The 13,402-nt window shown below is 32.7% G+C and overlaps 1 protein-coding gene across 2 annotated transcripts in view; it reads right to left on the bottom strand.

The window, feature by feature from the left end:
* Positions 1–13,402, bottom strand: part of LOC106475315 (ubiquitin-like protein 3) — a 25,497-nt gene that overhangs the window by 2,194 nt on the left and 9,901 nt on the right. For both annotated transcript variants that reach the window (XM_013936003.2, XM_022379457.1), the window contains 3 exons: positions 11,209–11,317; positions 9,416–9,502; positions 4,809–4,886 (listed from right to left, as the gene is read on the bottom strand). In XM_013936003.2, the coding sequence (XP_013791457.1) occupies positions 4,809–4,886; positions 9,416–9,502; positions 11,209–11,317 (274 nt within the window). The remainder of the gene's footprint in view (positions 1–4,808; positions 4,887–9,415; positions 9,503–11,208; positions 11,318–13,402) is intronic.

Here is a 13,402-nt window from a genome sequence, read left to right on the forward strand (position 1 = left end):
GCCATTCTGAAATAAGTACTTAAAGTTATTTTTCTTGAAACACAAAACATTAAATAAAGAAGTAAAGCAAACAATTATCTCTTCTAGTTATGACCTTTGTACTCGGTTGCTGCTTAATGTAGGTTGCTAAGCCTTTAAAAATTTTGCATGTGGAGGATATGAAACAAAATAATTTTTTAGGTTTACATATATACAATCAATTAACTAAAAAATCACATATTACTACATCAATACCATAGAATTCCACTATAATTTATCAAGCTTAATAAACTAAGATGCATTTTAGTCTAAAAAAATATGAAATTTCAAACAGACTAAAGGCATAACCTACCTCCTTGAAATATTGTTTCAAAAGAAGGAGATGGCATCATAACACTATGGCAAACAGACTATGGCATCCGGAGAATTTAAAATGGCTGAGAAAACCACTAGGGGGACATTCTGAGCTTCCGATTGGTTATTCACGTCATATATAGAAGTGTATATAAGGGAGCATTTCCAAAAATGGAAAGAGATAGGCGGGGTGCACTGTGTTTGACTTATTACATGAGTAATATCTTAGTAAATAGAAAACATAAGAGACTCTTATTTTATATTCTACCTTGTCAATATCAATAATTTGAGTTTCTAATTTGTACAAACTATACTTAGTATTTTGACTTCACAACCAACTAATTGATATTTATGTGTTTTTTAATATTTACTTTAAGATTAAGAAATTGAGCTATGTATAGTACTAAAATTTGAATTATAATCTACAGTTTGACACCAAACTTATTGACATAAATTCATGAAATAGTAGTTCAATAAAATATTGAATACGAGTCAATAAACAAGATGACATGGACTTTCACCAGTGACCCGTCTTGAAAGGGTTAAAGTTTTTATAGTTTTGGTTCTACTAATTTCTAATATAGTAAAGGTATCTTCACAAAATTTTTAATACACTACAAAATGATTTGTCCATGAACATAGTTTTTTTTACCAGTCCAAGTGTACAGTGATTTTCATGTTAAGATTAAAATACTTTTATTCATCTCAAAAATCTCAAATTTCATTTGCGTAATCTCTAAAACCTCCTTAATACATTTCAAACTTTTTTGAGTAAAACTCTATACAGGTTGATCAATTTCATGACCTTGTAACCACCAAAAAATAATTGAAATAAATCTAAATTACCCTTTCTTTCTAGAATGACTTTAAATTGTAACATGGAACTACATTTGTTTATCCTAAGCAGCTTTAAACATGTAACAGTATACATCTATTTATACTGAAATCTTATTGTTTTGTTGCCATTTGAACTATGTCTAACTGCTATTCACACCATTATAAACTGTAAATCACTTGGGGAATATGGGGCTCACATTACACTATCAAATTACATTACCCACGAGCTACTCCAAGGTGCTCACGTGCATTCCTCATGAAAAATTATTACATTTTTATTTATTGTACCTAATCTCACCTTAACTAACCTAAAGAAATTCCTATTTTTACATTTTAGCTACTTTTAAAATAATAATTAAAGAATACATATGAAAAACAAGAAATAAAGTGCTTACCTGGACTATCCTTTTTTGCTGTCAATTGTTGACGACACTTAACCCTACTTTTTTATACTAATGTTAGTAGTAGTAGTGCATATAATAATTTTCATTTGAAAAAATAATAATCCAAAGAACATAGAGTAATAACATGCAAAAAAGGAGACAATGTCTCATATCTATCACAATTTCTCTGGTTTTCTAACTATGCGACAAGAGTCATTACAAATTCATCCAAGTTAGTTGATATGTTTCCCATGGGAACAAAGCTTGTACTAAAAGTGAAATTGACAATTCTCTGTACAGAAAACAACATAATATAATACATCATTATATAGATGAAAACCTCGGCTTTCTATTGGTTATAAATAATACAGTATTATACGTAAGAGAAATCTATAAAGAAATCCTGAAAGAGAGGATGTGACAGGTGAGTGTGGCAAGAAGGGTCTGATTTTCCATTTGATCTCTCTGTAACTAACCAAAATTGAAGGCTATGAAACTTACGATTCGTCTGAGTGATGATGATGATATTATAATGAATAATTTAATTAAATTTTGTACTTATTGGAGGGGTGGTGAATAAACTAGAGAAGAGGGGATGCCTACAGAAAAAATGTCACATTTTTCACAAAAAGGGAAATTCAGAATTTTTTAATACTGCTTCATTAAATTAAGAACTTAAAAGTAATATACTAATAAAAAATGAATTATAAGCAACAACTTTATGCTATACTAATTGCTATAATGTAAATAAAAAGTAGTTTAATTAAATTTTGAATGTCACTCACTAAAAACTTTGTAACATGTGCAGTAAAGGATGCCCATGGTGAGAGGGTTAAACTACCCCAATGAAATCACAATCTACATCTAAGCCTACTTCAACTGGCCAAGTAAAAACTTAAAATATACTTCCAGCACTTTGAATTACCTGTTGAAAATACAAGACTGAGATTAGGTTCTGGTATATATTAGCAGTGTGGGTTTCACCAAACTCTACATTGAAAGCCAGGTTCTGGTAAATATTAGAAGTTGTGAGTTTATCGAAACTGTACCTTAAGAATAAGTTTTGATAAATGCTAGCAATGTGGGTTTAACCCCTCCATATGATGACTCCAATGTTGGTGTCATCATGCTTAAGTTTATGTTTAAGAAGGAAAACATTCCGTGATGCTAATCACAGCATTATTGAATGTCTTGTAATGCTCTTCAATATAAATGATGTCATTTTTATTGACCAATCAGAATGTTTCATAAAATATGTGATGCATAATTGATTGAAATAATAACAGGGTGGTGTCAGTTGCATGCGGATGTTAACTGAATGGTAACTAGCTATAAATATGTCTCATTTTGGATACATTTACAAATTGTTTGAGTAAAATAATATGTCAAGTAATGAGGGTACGAATGACAGTGGTTGTGAATATGTACCAGATGAAAGTGATATGGAGTTTGATTGCAGTGATAATTTTCAATTTCAAGACTCGCCTCAACCTAATGAAATGGCTGGAAGATGGAAACGTGTTCCTAATGTGTTTGATGATGCTAGACCTCAACTGAAGCTGCCATTAGTGTGTAATTTCAGTGGGATCAACCCCACAGCCGGCTTTCCAGATAACATGAGAGTTTTAGAGTGTGTGAAAACGTTTATTACGAGTCAAGTTATAAACCATATTACTTTCTGTGTAAATGATAAAGCAAGGCTTTTTTGATGCTAATCCACAAGCTAATGGAATTGTAAATAGTATCCAGTGGAAAGACGTCACTGAAAATGATATATTTACGTTTCTTGCTCTTGAACCAGTATTGGGCAAGAATGTCCTAAGAACCAGGCATTCATTTTTTGTGCTGCTATAATGAGTAGAGACAAGTACATATCAATTATGAAATTTTTACACTTTACCAAAGTAACTGATGTGAACAAAATGTACCTTCTACATGCTTGGATGCTTTATGTGAGCTTTTGAGAAAAATGTTGATGAAAAATGTGGATGCAGGAGAACATATTTCAATGGATGAGGCATTAGTTTTATGGAAAGGTTGGCTAGACTCTCGCCAATTCATAAAAACTAAATACACAAGATTTGGCAGCAAATTATCTGTCATATGCAACAGTGAAAAGTATTGGTGTGGATACAACTATAACTTTAGGGGGTACTATGGAAAAGACCCCAACAACCAATATTCTTTGCCTGATGTTGAAGGAGTAAATGAACTTGCATCTATTAAAAACATAGTTGACCATTTATTAAAATCTGTTCTTGGACAGGGGTGTCATTTAATCGTGGACAACTGGTATGCAAGTACTCCATTGGCACACTTTTTGGAGACTCAAAATATAATGATGACAGCAACAATTCGCACAAATAGAGGAATCCCAAAAGAGCTTGCTAATGAGCATCTGGAGCATTATGACACGGTTTTCCTTCGTAAAGACAATGCTCTGATAGTGAAATGGGAAGACCAAAGAGCAGTATATGTGATAACCACAAATTATTCAACTGGTTTTGTTGAAAAGGATAAAACTTACTTTGGGAGACTAGAAAATCTTACAAAAAAAACATACCACATAGAAAAGTATAATGTATACATGAGAGGAGTTGATAAAGCAGATCAGTTGCTGGAGCCTTTTGACCCAAGCCATAAATCCCATGTGTGGTTCAAGAAGCTAGGCCTACACTTGCTGATGCATATGCTGATAAATAGTTTTCTCGTTTACAAAAATATCGTTAAGGAAAAATTTACTTTCAAGTGGTATATCATAAAGGTCATACAGCAACTGGTGGAAACGCATAATTCAGAAGGAATTGCTACTCAAGAGAAATTCATTACCAGGAATCATCATGCAGGTTGCAAGCAAAAGCCTAAAAAAAGCTGTCCATGCTTTAGTTCCTATTCCATCTTTGCCTGGTAGTTCAAACATGCATCCAAAAAAATGATGCATAGTGTGTTATCCAAAACGGAAGGAAACAGGAAAGTGATGCAACAGATTTCCTGAAAAACCAGGCCTATGCAGTACAGAACACTTTATATGACATAATAAGTAGGATTCTTCTAATTACGTAAGTTTACTAAAATTAATTTATATATTGATATATTCTTAAAAGAGGACAAGTTATATTAGTAATATGTTTATAAATATGCTTATAAAGACAAAACATAAAAATTAATTATTTTATTGGTAGGTAGGTAAAAGTTGTTTTGTGCTACATACGACAATTTTTGCGATTTGTATGGAAAAAGTTAAACAAATTTTACCTGGAGAGCTGGGTTCAGGTAAATTTTCTCTTGGTACTAGGTGCATAACTGTTGTCCTCCCTAGTGGAAGCTGTAGGGCTACAAGAAACAATCAATGATCTCAAAACTATGAATTAACCATACATATAAATTGGTCAATGTAATAATCAAAATGAATTCCTTAAAAGCTATCTATATCAGAAAATGTCATTTATTGTCAATTAAGTTACCAGTTGTCTAGTTCTGCTAGAAAATGTTGCACTTTATCAACAAGTTCTCAGTTTGTTATAAAATGTCACATATTGTCATCAAGTTTGTCACATAATGTCAGTTAGCATCAACAAGTTACCAGTTGTCTAGTTCTGCTAGAAAATGTTGCACTTTATCAACAAGTTCTCAGTTTGTTATAAAATGTCACATATTGTCATCAAGTTTGTCACATAATGTCAGTTAGCATCAACAAGTTACCAGTTGTTTAGTTTTGTCATATAATATAAGTTAACATTAACAAGTTTTCAGTTGTCAGTTACCTGTTCTATAGTTTTGGCATATAATGTAAGATAACATAAAAAATTTACCAGTTGTCTAGATTTGTCACATAATGTTAGTTAACATCAACCAGTTACCAGTTGTCTGGTTTTGTCACATAATGTCAGTTAGCATCAACAAGTTATGAGTTCTCTAGATTTGTCACAGAATGAAAGTTAGCATCAACAAGTTACCAGTTGTCTAGATTTGTCACATAATGTTAGTTAACATCCACTAGTTACTAGTGGTCTAGCTTTGTCACATAATATCAGTTAACATTAAAAAAAGTTATCAGTTCTCTAGTTTTGTCACAGAATGACAGTTAGCATAAACAAGTTATCAGTTCTCTAGTTTTGTCACATAATGTTAGTAAACATTAACAAGTTACTAGTTGTCTAGCTTTGTCATGTAATATCAGCTAATATTAACAATTTATCAGTTCTCTAGTTTTGTCACAATGTCATTTAGCGTCAACTAATTACCCTTGTTTGGTTTTGTCACATAAAGTCAGTTACCCTGAACAAGTTACCAGTTGTCTAGCTTTGTCACATAATATCAGCTAACATTAACAAGTTACTAGTTGTCTAGCTTTGTCACGTAATATCAGCTAATATTAATAAGTTATCAGTTCTCTAGTTTTGTCACATAATGTTAGTTAAAATCAACAACTTACCAGTTGTCTAGTTTTGTTACAAAATGTCAGTTATGATCAACAATTGACCAGTTGTCTAGTTTTGTCACATAATGTCAGTTAACATCAACAACTTACCAGTTGTCTAGTTTTGTTATAAAATGTCAGTTAACATAAACTAGTTACCATTTATCTAGTTTTGTCATAAAATGTTAGTTAACACCAAATAGTTACCAGTTGACTAGTTTTAGTACAAAATGTCACTTATTGTCAACATGTTACCAGTTGTCTAGTTTTTCACATAATGTCATTTAGCATCAATAAGTTTTCATTTGTCAGTTACCTGTTCTCTAGGTTTGTCACATAGTGTACGTTAACATCAAAACGTTACCAGTTATTTACTTTTGTTGCATAATGTTAGTTAACATCAACTAGTTACTAGTTGTCTAGATTTGTCACATAATGTCAGTTACCATTATCAAGTTACTAGTTGTTTATTTTTTTCATATAATGTCAGTTAACTTCAACTAGTTACCAGTTCTCAAGCTATGTCACATTATGTCAGTTAACATCAACAAGTTACCAGTTGTTTACGTTTGTTGCATAATGTTAGTTAACATCAACTAGTTACCAGTTGTCTAGTTTTGTTACATAATATTAGTTAACATCAACTAGTTACCAGTTGTCTAGTTTCTCACATAATATCAGTTAACATCAACTAGTTACCAGTTGTGTAGGTTTGTCACATAATTTCAGTTAACATCAAGTATTTACCTGTTCTCTAATTTTGTCCCATAATTTTAATTAACATCAACTAGTTACCAGTTGTCTAGTACTGTCACATAATGTCACTAGATACTAGTTGTCTAGTTTTATCACATAATGTCAGGTATTATCAAGAAGTTACCAGTTCCTTAGTTTTGTCATATAATGTCAGTTAACATCAAGTTAGCAGTTGTCTAATTTGTAACATAATGTCGGTTAACCTCAACTATTTACCAGTTATGTAGTTTTGACACATAATTTCAGTTAACATTATCAAGTTACTACTTGTCTAATTTGTAACATAATGTCGGTTAACCTCAACTATTTACCAGTTATGTAGTTTTGACACATAATTTCAGTTAACATTATCAAGTTACTACTTGTCTAATTTGTAACATAATGTCGGTTAACCTCAACTATTTACCAGTTATGTAGTTTTGACACATAATTGCAGTTAACATTATCAAGTTACTAGTTGTCTAATTTTGTTACAAACTGTTACTTAACATCAACTAGTTATCAGTTCTATAGTTTTGTCACATAATGTCAACAAGTTACCAGTTTTCTGGTTTTGTCATAGAATATAAGTTAACATTAACAAATTACTAGATGTCCACTTTCATCACATAATATCAGTTACCATCATCAAGTTGTCAGTTCAAATGTTTTGGCATATAACATAAAAAATTTACCAGTTGTCTAGATTTGTTACATAATGTTAATTAACAAGAACTAGTTACCTGTTATATAGTTTTGTCACAAAATATAATTTTACATTAACAAGAACTAGTTACCTGTTATATAGTTTTGTCACAAAATATAATTTTACATTAACAAGTTACTAGTTGTCTAGTTTTGTTACAAAATGTCAGTTAGGATCAATAATTGACCAGTTGTCTAGTTTTGTCACATAATGTTAGTTAACATAAACAACTTACCAGTTGTCCAATTTTGTTATAAAATGTCAGTTAACATAAACAACTTACCAGTTGTCTAATTTTGTTATAAAATGTCAGTTGACATGAACTAGTTACCAGTTGTCTAGTTTTGTCACATGTCAGTTAGCATCAACAAGTTACCATTTATCTAGTTTTGTCATATAATGTTAGTTAACACCAAATAGTTACCAGTTGTCTAGTTTTAGTACAAAATGTCACTTATTGTCAACAAGTTATCAGTTGTCTAGTTTTGTCACCTAATGTCAGTTAACATCATCAAGTTACTAGTTGTCTGATTTTGTCATATAATGTTAGTTAACAATGACTGGTTACGAGTTGTCTGATTTTGTCATAAAATGTTAGTTAACAATGACTGGTTAAGAGTTGTCTAGTTTTGACACATAATGTCAGTTAGCATCATCAAGTTACCAGTTGTCTAGTTTTGTTGCAAAATGTCAGTTAGGATCAACAATTTACCAGTTGTCTAGTTTTGTCACATGATGTCAGTTAACATGAACTAGTTACCAGTTGCCTGGTTTGTCACATAATGTAAGTTAGTATTAACTAGTTACCAGTTGTTTAGTTTTGTCACATACCAGTTAATATCAACTAGTTAGCAGTTATCTAGCTTTGTCACAGAATGTCAGTTACCATGAACCAGTTACCAGTTGTTTAGCTCTGTCAGAAAATGTTACTTATTGTCCACAAGTTACCAGTTGTCTAGTTCTGTCAGAAAATGTCACTTATTGTCCACAAGTTACCAGTTGTCTAGCTTTGTCGGAAAATGTCACTTATTGTCCACAAGTTACCAGTTGTCTAGTTCTGTCGGAAAATGCTATTTATTGTTCACAAGTTACCAGTTGTCTAGCTTTGTCAGAAAATGTCACTTATTGTCCACAAGTTACCAGTTGTCTAGCTTTGTCGGAAAATGTCACTTATTGTCCACAAGTTACCAGTTGTCTAGTTCTGTCGGAAAATGCTATTTATTGTTCACAAGTTACCAGTTGTCTAGCTTTGTCAGAAAATGTCACTTATTGTCCACAAGTTGTCTAGCTCTGTTAGGAAATGTTACTTATAGTCCACAAGTTACCAGTTGTCTAGCTTTGCCGGAAAATGTTACTTATTGTCCACAAGTTACCAGTTGTCTAGTTCTGTCGGAAAATGTTATTTATTGTCCACAAGTTACCAATTGTCTAGCTGTGTCAGAAAATTTCATTTACTGTCCTCAAGTTACCAGTTGTTTAGCTCTGTCAGAAAATGTTACTTATTGTCCACAAGTTACCAGTTGTCCAGCTTTGTCGGAAAATGTCACTTATTGTCCACAAGTTACCAGTTGTCTAGTTCTGTCGGAAAATGTTATTTATTGTCCACAAGTTGTCTAGCTCTGTTGGGAAATGTTACTTATAGCCCACAAGTTATGAGTTGTGTAGCTCTGTCGGAAAATGTCACTTAATGTCCACAAGTTACCAGTCGTCTAGTTTTGTCACATAATGTCAGTTAACATGCGTCATGTTGAAGTTATGATGACATAGGGCAATATCACAGCTTTCTAGTTTTGATTACATGAGCTGTGTCACAATCTTCTAGCTTCGATCATCTAGATCGAGGTCACAGTTTTCTATCTTTGACCATGTGGTTCCAAAATACAGTTTCTAGTTTCCTTAAGACTATTACCTCTGAGATAACTTTACTGTTCTTGATACACACAACAGTCACAGTAATATGAAGGGCTCTCCTGTAGTAGTTCTAACAGACTATCTACTTACCTCCTAGAGTAACATTTCCATGCAAGAACCTCCCTTGATAAATCAATCTTAAAATCTCTGCCTTCGATACACCTTCATCTGCCCATTCTACACAAAAAAAAAAAGAAAAGATTTCTACTTCAACATTTTACTGACTAACCATCATGTACCATTCTGTACAAGGAAAAGTTCTGCTTTTAACATTTTACCAACACATCATCATTTCCCCATTTTTGTACAATGAAGACTCCTACTTTTAACATTTTACCAATACATCTTCATCTACCCATTCTGTACAAGGAAGACTTTCACATTAACATTTTACTACCACATGTTATGACTATAAGAACAAGCTGAATGGTAATGCCTATTATGATCCCCACTTTAAATTATAAAATGTAAAATATTTTGTAGTTTTAAATCAACTTCAAACATTTTTTATTTCAAAGTTAAAGCAGATCACTTTGTGAATCAATACTACACTAATTTTATTGTTTGTTTGTTTTAGAGCAAAGCCACATTGGGCTGCCTGCTGTGTCCACCACAGGGAACCAAACCCCAGATTTTAAGTATATTGACTACAGCCAGCCTTGACAAATATTTTCAGATCTAAGAACCATCCAAAAAACTCAGGAGATAGGTATGCCTAACCTAACTTTACTACTGTTTGTACCAGGAAATGGGGGCTACATTAGTGCCTCAATTATCCATACCTCTGTTATCCACGATCCTCGTAGTTTATCTTTTCACTAAATTTTTATTATTATTTTTAATAATTGTGCCATTAGAATTCTAGACAATAATTTACATGGTATCACGATATCACCAACAATCTGATAGTATTGCCTGAACTAACTGCCTCTGGTCCCATCTGAGTATAAGCATGTGCACCGATTGGTTGAATTGAGAGAAAGAAGAAAAACAAAATGTCGTGAAATTAGTAACATGTTGTTCAACCACAGTACTTCATTCCTGTAAAAACATAAAAAAAGTGCTGAATCCTAGAAACAAAGTACGATTTAGTACTCAAAGAATGCAAAAATAGTTCCAGACTTCAACGAGTCTACAACTGTTCTAGAATAGAGTTCTATTTAGCACAACCCTATGCATGAATAAAATGGGAGAAAATACCAGGCATCACCATGGTGACCTGGCATCTGGGATTTGTCAGGACCTGGACAACAGTGATCTCAATCTTAATTTTACAAAGGCTGCATTATTCATTGGCCTAAGTTATGCTTACTCTTAAAGTTCTTATAATAGGTGATTACATTAAACATACCTACAGAACATTATAGAATGCTGGAGTTTGTTTCTGCCTTGATATTCATATACTGAAGTAATAATAATATTTTTTTGTTGCTCAAACAGACTAAATGTCTAGATCTTTATACAGATGTTAGACCTTTCCACAGACGTATATGAGATGATACAATTTTAGTTTAACCCAGTTCATCGTAACTTAAGCTGTCACACCACAATGCATGCTTGATGCTACACAGAGTGAATAAAGACCATCAAATCTTGATTTTCTAAACTACAACCACAAAGTCCAGTTATAAATAATACAGAAATTTCAAAAACTGTGTATAAATTGCTCAATGCACTCATTTTACAAACACCTCAAGAACTGCTGCACAACTACAAGAGTCTGGCAACAGGTCCTAAATTTTGTCAGTTGTGTAACTTTTCACATTTCATATACAAGATCTCTAAACACCAAACCAAAAACTATACCTTGGGGCCAAGTCATCAAAAATGTGTTTCATATACAAGAGTGATATAATCTCTAAACACCAAACCAAAAACTATACCTTGGGGCCAGTCATCAAAAATGTGTTGGGCAATGTCTGCTGCTGAATCACTTGGAGTGAAAATGAATTCCTTTGTCTTCCCTGTTACTAAGATAAGTCTTAAATTGATCTATAAAGGAAAAAACAAGTTATTGATTAGTGATATTTTCATTAATGTAGTTAAATTCTATTTGAAGGAAATTTCAAAGGCCGGGCAATGATTTATCTTGGTGTGTATAATAAGCTTCATCTATCTGAGGACTCCATACTATCTAAAATAAACAGTGATATACTAATACAGAACAAAATTATGCAAAATATTCATAAAACAAAAGAATTTACAACTGTATCCATTTCAAATCAGATCAACAAAGCTACTGTTAAACATTGATATGTTTACAACATCCATGTCAAAACAGGGTTAGATATTTAATTTACATTATGCCATAATGCTAATGAACAAGGGTTTCTTAAATATATTTCATTTCATTACTTAAGAAGAGCAGCTTGAAACCTAAATAAAACAAAATTTTGTAATTCTTCTTCATTTAGAAAATGTTAATGACAGGTTTATGTACACTTTTTCTTCTTAAACATCTATCACAATAAATATGTCACTATAATATTACCTTATAAACATTTTATGGTTGAACTCAGCAAGAACTAACAGAATTCATGTCAAGAATTGTTATACTTCCTATTTTTCCACCCTCTGTTCACAGTCAATCAGCTTCATGTTTTACAAAACCTGGTCTTCCTCCTTCCCCATCCCCCATGTTCACAGTCAGTCTTCCTCCTTCCTCACCCCCTGTTAACAGTCCATTAGTATTCCTACTTCCTCATCCCCTGTTCACAGTCAACGATTCTTCCTATTTCCCCATCCCCTGTTCACAGTCAGTGAGTCTTCCTATTTCCTCATCTCACGCCTTGTTTATAGTCCATCAGTCTTCCTACTTCCTCACAATCAATCAGTTGCATGCTCTACAAAACTCCTGTTCATATGATAAACTAACAAGTTCAAACATTTGTCTTACACCCTCTGTTAGGACAAATCGTAGCACTTAATCTGACCAAGTCTGATAATGTTTCCTATCATGAAACTCAAGTGAGTGAGATATTAACTGTTGTTTCCAAGTTTTGGGGCACAAAGCAATAGAGGTTACATGCATCAGATAACTATTTTTATTTAAAACAATAAAGAAATGAAATATAAAAATAAATATACACCTTAAAAGGTTAAAACATTAAACAGATTATAAAGTGCCTATGGAATGAAAAAACAGTTACAAACATTATAAAGTTGGACTTTACAAATGGATAAACATAGATGACAATGAAAAGTGGACCGACTGTTTCTGAATATCCAAGGGAACTGGACGAGAACAAATCTCAAGTGATTCCAGAGCCTTCACAGAGTTAAACAAACCAGTATAATGTACCATACCTTATGTGGGGAACAGGTGATTGCATACAAACACTCAGCAGTAAATAAAGAAACAGTAGAAAGAATCCTGTAAGCAACAACTCGTTGCAACAGGTCATGGAAGACACCACAGAAAAATCTGTAAAAGTTAATGTGGAAGGATGGCTTGAGAGATGTTCAGTAAACAGAATTCAGAAATATCACATTTCTTCAGCTGACTCAAGAAAGATCTCAATACTAGTAATCCATGGATCAGCAATGTTATCCACTGTCAAGCCCAACTCATCACAATACAAATAATCCATGGATCAACAATGTTATCCACTGTCATGCCCAACTCATCACAATACTAATAATCCATGGATCAGCAATGTTATCCACTGTCATGCCAACTCATCTCAATACTAACAATCCATGGATCAGCAATGTTATCCACTGTCAAGCCCAACTAATCACAATACTAATAATCCATCGATTATCAATGTTATCCACTGTCAAGCCCAAATCATCACAATACTCATAATCCATGGATTAACAATGTTATCCACTGTCAAGCATAACTCATCATAATACTAATAATCCTGGATCAACAATGTTATCCACTGTCATGCCCAACTCATCACAATACTAATAATCCATGGATCAGCAATGTTATCCACTGTCAAGCCCAACTCATCACAATACTAACAATCCATGGATCAGCAATGTTATCCACTGTCAAGCCCAACTCATCACAATACTAACAATCCATGGATCAGCAATGTTATACACTGTCAAGCCCAACTCATCACA

Source organism: Limulus polyphemus, unplaced genomic scaffold (genome assembly GCF_000517525.1).
Source record: "Limulus polyphemus unplaced genomic scaffold, Limulus_polyphemus-2.1.2 Scaffold8391, whole genome shotgun sequence".
Taxonomy (NCBI): Eukaryota; Metazoa; Arthropoda; class Merostomata; order Xiphosura; family Limulidae; genus Limulus; species Limulus polyphemus.